Raw genomic sequence first — 12,717 nt, forward strand, 5'->3', positions numbered from 1 at the left:
TAATAGTAATTACGTTCCTTGAAACCCGTTGTAAATATAATTAATTTGAAAGTATCCTTCTTCAGAGAGTAAGAAATAAATTTTTCCCAATGACATATAATTATTATTTAAGAAAATTTATGTTTTAATATATCCATGTTGTAAAAATAGATAGATGTGGGAAACTGACAATGATGTAGCAAAATCGACAGAGACATCTATATTTAATGAAAATTATTTTATTTATTACTATAATCAAACATTTGATGAATGTTGTTGAAGGAGTAGATGATAGTGCAGACAATCCTTCTCACTCTATAGATGAGCCTCTTATGGTGTTGGTAATGTAATAAAATAGTGACAATAAGGACAAAATTGAACTAAGATAGAAAATACATACATGTAAAATATTGTTCGTCAAATTATTAATTCAAAGACATTATATACAGTAGTATCAACTACATTGAAGATGAACGAAACAACAATATTGCCAAATATTTCATAATTTAATAAAATAAATTGTACCTGAGGTAAATAGTAACTTACATTGATTAAAGTGAAAAAATATACCTTTTCGTTCGTGATTTCCATACAATATTCTAACCTCCTCAAAGTTTAATATTATTATTATGCTAAAGACATGCACTACTCTGCTTAGAGCCTCTTTTATTTACCTATCCCGGATACCAAGTATCAAAAAGATTAGGCTTGGTTCACATAATGAACTTGCGCACTGTATGGCAAGTATTTCAGTTTGGCGATGCTATCGTGTATGGTCTTAGGCACGACGCCGGTTACTAACATAATAACTGGAACTATTTCCACATTTTCGCTATGCCACATCTATTTAATCTTAATTGCGCGATCTGCGTATTTGGCCAGTTTCTCCTGGTGTTGAGAACGTTATGAGTGTTCGGTATAGCAACATCGACTAGAAGAACTGAGTTGACTCTTCTATCAACCACCACGATTCTGTGGTTAGGTTAGGTTAGGTTACCTGTCTATCGGTGAAAATGAACCTATCGTAGTAGAGTATAAAATTGACATTTTCGAGCATCTTCTGCAGCTGGTACTTATAAAACGGTGTATACGTGTTGAGAAGACGGAACTTGTTGTCCAGTTTCTGTTCTGGAGGATGATGTTGCACACATACTCTCTGTTGTTTGTTGGCACTTTCTGCATTTGTCAGATTGAGTGTTCGGATCCTTAATAACATTGTTCTTGTAGTTATTCGTGTTAATAACTTGATCCTAGATAGCAATCATGAAGTCTTCGGTCTCTGGAAAGAGATTGTCGCTAGCAAGCCATCTGTTTGAAGCTTCCTTGTCAACATGCGGCTGGTTGAGGTCGTAATGATGTCTACCGTGTAGTGCCTTTCGTGACCACTGCTTCAGCTTCTCGGTGTTTAATACTACGAGTATATTCAAGTCAGATTCTGGTGATGCGAGGTTGAGGGATAAGTAATCCTTATCTGCCTTGGATATAATCCGGTGTAGGGTTGAGATTTCTGATTTCCTATGAAATAATTCATGAAGTCGATCAAGCCTCCCCCACCCTCTTTTCGGGGTAATGTTGTTCTAATAGTGAATGACTTCAGTTGGTGGTTGTTGTTCTTCGTCATCATTGTTCGTGTTTCATTATTATTATTATTATTATTATTATTATTATTATTATTATTATTATTATCAATTCATTCAATTTCATAAATTTATTATTTAAATCCAGCTATTTCTCTTGAATAATTTTTCTTCCTAACCTAGTATTCTACGAAAATTGTTGCCTTCTTTAATAATCTGTACTTTTAATGTACAGAATCTATCATCAATTATTCCGTATACAATTGTTTTATACTTTTTTGTATTCATTCTATAGTATGTAAAAATGATGTGGTAAATGATTAATATGCCCCGAATCATTCTATTTTCTAGGCCAGGTCAAATCTATATTTTTCTTATTCACTTTTTTTTAGAAATAATTCTGAATTGCATTGGCTTATATCACATCTGGTGGAGCCACAATCTTTTTGACGACTCGATCTCAAACTGTTAATAAATTTTTCTCGCCTACCTTTTCCAGTTCCATAATTTTTATATCAATGTATCGTAGACGTTAAACTTTTGATTGTATGAAAATTTTTATCCTTAACTAAATTAACACGTTAATAAGTTTGCATTTGTATCTTATTGTAATGTTCTTCTTATTTAATTAAACTTTCTTACTGTGAAGTGAATTTATTTACGCTGTCTCTTACTTACTTAATTTACTTACACATTTACACTAGACACTATTTATAATAACTACTCACTATTTATAATAATTACCTGTTCACTACTTATATAATTTATTTAAAGTCACTGGTTACTATTTACTATTTCCTTAACTATTGCTTTCAAGTATACACTGACTCATCACTTCTAAACAAGTTCGCATTTATACCCAAAAGAATTTTTCGATTCTAGCAAGTAAACAAACAAACTAATAAACAAAAGGCCTTCCTAGAAATAAGTTCTAAAAATAATGTAAATAAATCGTGTATATATAAAAACATATAGAAAATCACCATCAAACGCTTACCGAGAACTTTTGCGTCTGGCGTGTTCACCAAATTATAGACTCTTCCATTATAACCGAACAGGACCGGCTTCACGGTCCATGTCATGGACGAGTTCGTAACATTATTTTTATCCCAAAACCTGTTCCATGAGTAAGGTTCCAACGTAACATCGAGCGAATGAATGCTACCATATAAATAGTAGCTTTCACCTACTACCTATAGTATATATAAAAAACTACAGATGGGTAATGTAAAGAATATGGTCCTCCACACCTCTATAGGATATTAAAAAGATTGTGAAAGAAAAATAACATAAATATATAATAAAAGATATTCACTAATATGAAATTGACCTCATGATTTTAAGATGTTAAGCCAAGAGAAAAAACTAAACAACTGTACAAAGTAAACTGAGGAATAATAAAGTCCAATTTGAACCTCCCAACCTCAAAAAAATTATTCCGCAATGCTCGACTTCTCAGAAGTATGGACATAAGAATAAAATTACTAGATGTATAAAATGTGCACAACTTTAGGAAAATCTATATACAACTCTTAGAAAAAGAAATAATATGATCCGTTCATCTAACACATCTAACCATCAAGTAGGTACAATTAGGTACAACCTAGGCAGACGGCACTAGCAATATTATCATCTCACAGTGATCCTACATCTGCCACATACAACTTGCAGCTTAATCTAAACAAGATCCATATTTGGCTAAAACTTTATGGAAATTCAATAAATCAAAGTCATGTTACGTTCACACTTCGAAAGGAAACATATATTCTGCTGTCAGAAGGAATGCTCGAAATAAAGCTAAACTTCCACAAGCTAACAGTATTAAATATCTAGGACTTCACTGAAACAGGATAGTTAAGGTTACGGAATAATGTATGGTTTGTGAAAACAAACGATTAGCTGCTAGAACACCAGCTACGTCATTATTTTTATATTTTTATGTCAAACAGAACCTCACTAACATTATGTTCGAGTTATGAGGATGTGTGTTATCTCTTGCTGATCTGGCTATACAAACGAATATATTTCTAACTAACGAATTCACAGCTGTGAAGAACCGGTGACGTCACTTATCTACTACGCATCTTGTTATTGTCACAAACCTTCTATTATTCTAATAAACCTTGAGGATAGTAACCTGTGCGAAACACATACTCACCAAGTAGAAGCAGTCAAGACTTGACTAAAAACTAAAATATAATGGCTCATGGACAGGAAATCCCAATTATCTTCTGAAAACAAAGAGCGCTTATATAGTAGCATCCTTATGCCGTTATTGACATGCGAAATTCAGCTCTGAGGAACTGCGAACAGTTCCAATATAGAGACCCTGTAGAGATTCTGGAACAACACTACAAGATTTGTACCCAGTGTTATAGTGAGATTATGTATCTAAAAACATTTCTCATAGATTTAAGGAAGACATCAATTTATTACGAGTAAACTTTGTTTGGATGAGTATTTATCAAATAAATACCCCATGATAATATAATAACAGTACCTATTGCAGATCCTAAAATGGTTATTTTCAGCTTTTGTAATAATTAAAATTGGACGCAATCGAATTGAATATGTATTTTAAAATTAATCCGTTGCAAAACAGCTAAAACCTTCGAAGTGATTGATTATAGCTGTATGTAATACATTTACTACGCCTTAGTTTATTTCTTTGAATATTTCTTTGTGAGTAATTAACAGATATCAGTTAAAAATGTCACCTTCCTACAATGTATTTGACTCAAAAATTTGAACATATCTTTTATAACAGTTACCATTTTGTCACTTCACATTTATGGTCCTAATTAATTACATGCTAAAAACTTTCACACAGCAGAACTGCAAATATATTTGTAGGTTGAAATAAGTAGTTTTACTCGCGTCATAAAACAATAGTTGCCTTATTCTTAATATTTTTAATGGTATTAATTATAATAAATAATGTTATGGAGGAATACTATAAAGACGAAAATACTTAACGTGGGTGTATGTAAATGCAATAAAACATCGTTTTAATTGCGTGTCAAATAACAGTTAATATCTCAGTTGAAGTAACCTTCGAAACACCTTTTATGTACTGTTCTTAACATTTTTAATTCAAATTATTAAGAATCCACCGATGTATCGCAGAACATATAATTATCCAAAATATACACTCATAACCAAGGAATTATGAATCCATTAAATTCTTTACAAATTAGACTTAGAAACCTCGCACTTTCATGTTGTCCATATACTGAAAACGGATGTTTCAAGTAATACGAGTTTGAGAAACTTGGGACATGGCAGAAGAAAAAATATACATACTCTAATGATTTATTTGAAAGCTTATCATGCTCAACCTCTTAGCAGACATTACACACTCTTATTTGTTATTGAATAATTTATAATCTTCCACAAATTGTTATCAAATATACTTTTTACCTACTTTGGTCAGTACAACCTGAGTTGATTGGTTATCTCGAAATAAATTAAGCGGAATGATAAAGTTGTGAAATATATGCCAAAAGTTATTAAACATGGAACGATCTGCAATATAATCTAAATCAAGTTCTAACGAATAAACATTCTCGTTTCCTAGCACATGAAATTCAAACTAAATACCAACGTCCAACAATGTAGAGACAATGTGAATGTGAAAAACTTGTCACGCCAGATATCACGTTTATTTTATTGAATAATCGACTATAACATTGATTCTAAACACATCTTAAGTACCGTTACAAAACAATCAACCTTAACATTATAAATATAATCAAAACCATTGGTTCCATGTAAGTGCGAACTGAAATCACTAGACTGAACGTTGAATTAATTATTAATTATTATTAAATTGATTGCTGTCCTCTAGTAATATATAAGAAGAAATTTCATCTCTAATTCACAATATTATCTGCTCTTAACTATATTATCGCCACCTGGAGATGTGAACCTTAACTATTAATTGAATATCCGTTACAAAATCCTCGAAAATATAAATTTCACTAATACCATGAAATTTCAATTTTATTTCACGGTAGTAAATCTAAGACTTGTAATGAAAAAGAAAAAAATTATTTCTGTGTGAACCGTCTGTATGATAAGGCAATCGATAACAAATAAATATATTTGAGATTAATGTCAGTTTTGCAATACTACATCAGTAAATTTCTGTTAACCACAAATCAATAGTTCTACTGAAAATTATGTTACTACTTACAACCGCAAAGTCGTCAGTATAATCCTTACAAATACTAAAGATTGGTCTAAAAAAAAAGAACAGTACAGTAACAGTAACAGCTTTTTAAAAATTTGCGTAATTCGGATAAAATACAATATGTCGAGATTTTCTCTGAATGTACCAGCATTGGAACAGAGTTAACTCGAGTGCACATTGAAATGCAGGCGAGGCAGTCGAAACAATGTAAGTCAGGACATTTTCAAATATGTGCCAAATCAAGACAATTAATTTGATTGAGCAACGGGACGGTAGTTTACATTACCACGATGAAGACCTATTCCCACTTTCTTCAATGAATTCTGGCAAACAAATGGTTGTGTATCTTTCGGAGTTGGCCATCTTAAGCAGCTCTAAAGCCACTGTTTCTACATGACGAGGCAACCTTTTGTTCCAATGTGATTCTTTCACGGACAACCTTTGTTAAATTTAGCTCATCTTGCGTAGATCCATGTTTTATCCTTGCTCCGCCACCTGTGGAGATATTATACAGAACCTTTGATGTTAATCTCCTTTGAATCCTACGCACCTGCTTATGTCTGGCAAAAGTTTTGCGTAATAACTGTAATTTACGTCTCTGAATCTAATCAAATATTATTTGTAATTTTTATTGGAACTTGAACACAACTTGTATTTACTGTTCGAGCAATATACATATATTGTTGAGTAAATCACATGGAAATTATTAATCATACAACTTGTGACAAGTGAAAGTTCAGTTTCAAACAGCTAATTAATTACTCGAGTCATGTTAGTGGTTTTTGAGAAGATCTAAGTTCCTATAGTAGAATCTCAAAATGATGACTATGGTTTTAATGTGATATTTTCATTACTATTTTCAATGACCTCTTTATGACTCTTACTTAAATATTTGATTGAAGAAAACTGTATGGTCATCGACTATTTGTATTACAGAATCTTTTTCGAAATAAGTTTTAAATCGATCGATTTACCGATGCCGATTCAACTTGTTGAACCAGTTTAAATAAAAAATGTAATTAATAAAGTAATCTACCAACATAGTTTTATGTGTAGGTATAGCAAAACTGGCTTCGATCGATTTCATTAACTTAATCTATTTTCTCTTACAACTTTATATATACTACATTTAGAAAGTGAAAATAACATGATTACTGATATATTTACATTTTTATTAGAGTCATCATCATTTAAGATCTTATCTTAAACTCAAGTGTGAAATAAGAGCGGTAAAAGTTTGACCAAATTATTTAGAAATTCTTTAAACTCGTTTATTTTTCAACTTTCAACTGCTAAACTCTGTGTGAAAAACAGAAGTAGTATAAAAAATCTTTCGTAATCAATGTTTATTTAAAGATAAAGATAAGATAAATGTATCTTTCAGCAGATATGATGAAAAATTATTAATCAAATTAACATTGTACATTATAGAACGTAAATATAAATATATATTATTACAAATCAACCTAATATAATATACTGATAAAATTGGAACTGACCAGAATAAAGGATAGGAGCATCTACATCACTGAGGAAGTTGAAAGTATCTATTATTTTCAAAATAAAGGCAGCAATCAGTAAGATCCATTGATGTACTTTAGAATCAGAAAAATAAAATAAATAGTGTATATATGGAAGTGAAGGAAACAAATGTAGCAAATGCTTTCAAAGCTTTGTCTATGAATTACCCAAAAAAACAACAACTTTTAAAAATTTCAATTTGAAAGATAAAGGATATATCGTCTCCAAAATTTGACAAGTTAAAAAATCTTATCAAGCATATAAAGAAGGTTAATCGTCTGGCTCAAAAGTTTATCCTAAACAAGACTCTAATTAATTGTTTTGTATATTGAAAGCTCTCGAAGATTTGTTGATGGTAGTCGTCTGTTATTTCAATTGAAAAAAACGGAGACATTGATGAGCAAATGATTGCTTAGAAACATTTTTAGTAGTAGTAATGGACAATACACCCAACCCAAGTTCTTCCTTAAAGCACATTTTATTGTGTTAGAAAAGCAGTATTTGATAAGAGATGTGAAATATTTTATATATCAGATTGCTGTAAAGAGAAATATTGACAACCCACACCAGCCCCCTATCATGGCGATCTCAATTTCATTGAAATTCTTTGAGTGAGACAGAATATGAAAATACTACATTTCATAACTCAGGGAACAATCATAGGAAAATATTTCTTAGAGAGACTAGGAATTTACTGACCTCGAAACTTAAAGAAGAAATTTAACTGCTCTTACCTAGAAACTTGTTTGGACCGAATGAAACAAGCGGATATCTTTGCTAATTTTTAATGAAACAACACATCAATATATTTTACTTTCCATTAAATATAAAGTTGAAAGACCAAGTAGCTTTACTTTACTCGTTACGAGCATGGCTACTTAATTACAACTGTAATTGTAATTATGCCAAGCATTTTTTCCATTCTGATTGAGACACCTCCAAAACATGTGATTGGAACGCATTAACAGCTTCTTCAGCTGTAGAGAAATATTGACCTCACAATTCATATTTCAATTTTGAATAAGAAAAATAATTGGTTACCAAATAAGGACTGTACGGCGGATGACCCATCAAAATTCGATGTTTTTACTGTTCAAAAATGTTTTTGTGTGAGAGCTTACATTGTCGTGGTGGAGAATTATTCGTTTTCTGCGATTGGTTTTCCTGATTTATTCGAAATTTTTTGACAAAGAAATATTGGTATTCCATTCAGAATTGACCATTCTACGTTGCTCTAATGGAACTATAGGGACGTGTTCCATTGTTCCGAAAAAAACAGGCGACCATTTGCTTCAAAGTACTCCGTGTGTGAACAACTTTCGTTGAATTTCGCTCGTCTTGAAAGACCCATGCAGTCGATTGTTGTTAGGTTGCGAGTTCATATGCATAGATTCATGATTTGTCTCCTGTCACAATTCATCCCGTAACGAAGTGCTTCATCTCCAAAAGTCGAAGTGAGTTGAGGCACACTGCTGTTCGTTTAATCCATGTTTAATCTTACAACATTCCTTGTCACCTTACTTTCATCAATCAAAGAAGTTTAAGAATATAGTGCATAACATTATTTTTTTCAACAAAATATAATTTGGTTTCGTTATTATCCTTTCATACTAATACTAAACTAGAGCATTATTACATCAAAAGGTAGATATTTCTTTAGTATTTAACCGACTTCTCTTCTCAACAATTTTGAGTTTTATTTGGCTTAAGTACTTTATGTATTATCCATAAAACAACACATTTTATGAATCATTTATAAGTATTTTCAAGTAATATATAATCATGTCTTTTATATTATTTCTTCTAGGTTTCCTGTTTCCTGCAACATGGTCCGGTAAGAATGAATTTATTCGAATAAGAACTGAGAAACAACTCCAATTTTTTCTGTTTAACAAATTCTATTTTTTGTCATCCATCACTAGAATAGATTTTATATACTTTCCTAATAGGCTATAGTTTAGGAGCCCGAGCTTTGAAGGAACATTGTACATGTTTCGCAGTGTCTACTTTTATTTGGAAGAGGCATCAAGAACGGGTCTATTAATCAAATCAGCATTTATAATCTTGTTTAATTGTTTCATGGATTTTGTTACATTTAAGTTTCTAGTATTACATAATTTCTGACGTCAGTATAGGCATGCCAATCATATTCTTGAAAATTAGAAGCCGGTACAATCTATTTTGTTCTATTTGATAGTTTTTGTCAAATGGTATATTTTCTTTCATAATCACTTATTCTTTATGCATGAATGTTAAAATGAATCAACTTTATTTGGAATATGTGTTTTCAAAAGTGGTGGTTGGGAGATTTTTACGTTTTTTTCGACAATTAATGTTTTCAATCGAGCTTTACACCGCTAAAGTGTAGATACTATCCTTCATTTCTACGAATATTATCATTCTAAGCGATTGTGTTGGTATCACGATAACACATCTTTCATAAGACAAAAGTAATTGTATAGTAGCTGTAGTTAGTACAATTAATTTCTATGGTTTGTTGTGGCAAAAAAATTATGAATACGTCCCTGTGTTGAACAAATAGTCACACCATGAATGGCGGTTATGAATGAAACGTGTTTACTCTGAGATAACAGGAGATGAGAACAGGAAATAAAAGCGAGTGGAATCTCGTCGGACAGGTCGCTGTCCAGTTCTGTCGACCAGGCTTCTAGATATATCGAGATATCGACTCTTGGGGTTAGCCAATGGCGATGGTGTCGATTTTCATCATTTGCTTATCGTATTGGAATTTCAACTTTGAAATATTAATTCGATTAAGCCAGCAACATAATATTTTGTTTTTCAATTAAAGTGATTAATATAAAATATTTTAACGTGAAATTATACGACAACCTAAGAGATTTATTCAGATAGTAACAAATCTAACAAATAAAGAACAAAATATTGGAAATAATTTATTGTCTACATCTGATAGTGTAACTGAAACTAGACTTTTTTTACCTAAACACCAAATTGACGTAGTAAACATCACGGTGGGCAAGATTTGAAATTCCTTCGTCATAAAATTCTGCCGCCAGCGCTTTCAGCTTTCAGTCCCCCAGTGAAACATACCCGCAACTCATCGTTGTGTAACGTTGTGATCCTAGTCAGTCATAGAAATGTAAATTACTAGGTCTAACGCAAACTTCCAGTTTGAAAGAATTGAGTTCTTGAATGTGTTTTATTGTATGAGGACGGACGTCATTCAAAAACAAATTTTTGGACGCCAACTTTCTTCGGCACTTGTTAACTCTTATTCTCAGGTTGCGCAAAGTTTTACAGTACTGCTGATCTTTTGTTAAGGCACTAAGGTCGACTAAGTCACAGTGATGAATGATTGTCTGTTGTGGGCGTCCAGAAGATCGCCCCCATTCGCTTTATGACCTCTAAGCAATTTTGGCACCATTCCTTCACAAAATTTGACATTTTTATACAACGAAGTCCGAGAAACTTGAGGAAAACTGAACGAATTTAATCGGCAATTGTACCGTCCCAATACTAGTGCGTACAATCTTTTCTTTCTCGAGAATGTTAGTTCCATTTTTTTCAATAGAATACACTATTTTCGAATGAAAGTTTTGTTTCAATACACAGACTTTTGGATTAATTTCCATGGGGTTTTAAGTTTTTTTCAAACAAAAACCGTATCACAGGAGCACGTCACAAATGGCGGAATTTTCCATTGCAGTATTGCAGTCTTAAATTGAATATAGAAAAAACGGGTAGCGTGGGAACGTTCCCATTATGTTGGAAGGAAAATTATTTCCTATATGAATGCCCTTATATTGGACAATTCAGTTGAAACAATTTCAGACTTGTTAGGAATAGACCTAATATTCTAGAAGTAAAAAATATCCGTAAATATGTAAAATTCAGTGCAATAATCAATTGTCATGTTTCAACTAATCTATGATTGAATATAAATCTTGTCTACCCATTATCTTGCCTTGTCCCACTTATTCTATTAAACAAAGGACATCTTGGAGCGATATTTGAAAGTCAAAATTGAGCAGGGTGCACCAAAACCTCAAATACAAAAATACCACATATTGCAATCCAAACCTTATTTAAAGTCTCAAATCAAATCCTATATGCATGCCATTATATTCTTTTCAAAGACGAAATATCTACAAAGAGCAGTGAAAGCCCTTGAAGCCACCTCAAAAGAAACTCCCCAGCTTATCAACTGACTTTAACCATTGACAATACCTATTTAACTACAAGCCAACTGCTTGTATCATATTTTCTTCTTACTTAACTGGAAATTTTCCAAACAGTTTAAAGTCTTTTTGTCTTTGATTGTAATAAAAACTTTCATATTCATAGCTAATGAAGACTATTTAAGTAGGCTTTCAAAATAATTCGAGATACATTTTTGTTGTACCGCTATAACATTTCACGAGCACACGATTTACCAATTAATGTGGTGTTATACTGAATTGGAAAATATAATTGAGATTTGGATGTTAGTTAAAATGTACACTTGAAAACTGGTGCAAATTTCAAATGATGCATTATTATCAGCCACAATAAACAATCAAGGTACTAAATTTACTGATGGTGAGCTATCTATTTACTAAATTTGCTGAATAGCAGTTACATATTCTTTATTTTAGTGTGGAATTTATTTCCGAATTTGAACTTAATTGATGACTATCGAAGTCTCTCGAAAATGTTCTTAGTGGACATTCCTTGAGATTAATTTATTGTTAATAGAAATAATCGTTTATTTATGGACGAAGATAAGTGGAATTTCTTAAGCAATATTTTACGCTTAACTAAAATACCATAGTAGTGTATATAAATTAATTAACATTTAATTCAATGGAAATATTTTGACATTCTTGTCAAGAATAAAATTTCTGTGAAAACCAAACAGATAAAACTGTTGTAACACTTGTTAAAGCGGCCAAAACCGACTAAAGAAACAAAATAATAGGCGATTAGGTATCCCCAGGCACGTCCGTAGTTAACAGAAGTTTGTCGGGACGTGACTGAATGTTTTTCCTACTAATGTTCTTTGTGGTTGCGTATGCGAATGTCTAATGCCATCGGTTTATTACCGGTGTACCGGCCGGTATAGATAAAATTTCTTAGGTATATTAGGCCTGTTATTATAATTCAAACCTTTGCTAAAGTAAATATTTGATTTACTTAAATACTTGAGATATTTTTTTTTCTATTCCAAATGTACTAATCATAATTATGAGAATTATAAAATAATGAACAATGGCTTATGAAAATTGGAACAACAAATGAAATTCGGAACGTACAATATTTCTGAATTAAGGTAATTATAGGTTGTAACGACCCCTCCCACCTACTCCAACTGTAAATTGCCTCTTTTCTGAGTTCTTACAAACTTTAGTTAAGCGGCTCCAAATTATTAATTTTCGTTTCTTTTTCAAGATCAAGAGATGAGCCCAATAGCCAAAAAAGACTCTAAAG

At 31.8% G+C, this 12,717-nt stretch overlaps 1 protein-coding gene across 2 annotated transcripts in view; it reads left to right on the forward strand.

The window, feature by feature from the left end:
* The window catches only part of LOC130452935 (Krueppel-like factor 5), a 101,943-nt gene that overhangs the window by 37,586 nt on the left and 51,640 nt on the right, over nucleotides 1-12,717 (forward strand). Inside the window, exon 2 of one of the 2 annotated variants that reach the window (XM_056792474.1) lies at nucleotides 9,077-9,103. The exons of the other annotated variant lie outside the window; for it this stretch is intronic. Coding sequence (XP_056648452.1) covers nucleotides 9,077-9,103 — 27 coding nt within the window. The remainder of the gene's footprint in view (nucleotides 1-9,076; nucleotides 9,104-12,717) is intronic. 2 annotated transcript variants of the gene reach the window in all.

The sequence above is a fragment of the Diorhabda sublineata genome, chromosome 2, assembly GCF_026230105.1.
Source record: "Diorhabda sublineata isolate icDioSubl1.1 chromosome 2, icDioSubl1.1, whole genome shotgun sequence".
In the NCBI taxonomy this organism is placed as follows: domain Eukaryota; kingdom Metazoa; phylum Arthropoda; class Insecta; order Coleoptera; family Chrysomelidae; genus Diorhabda; species Diorhabda sublineata.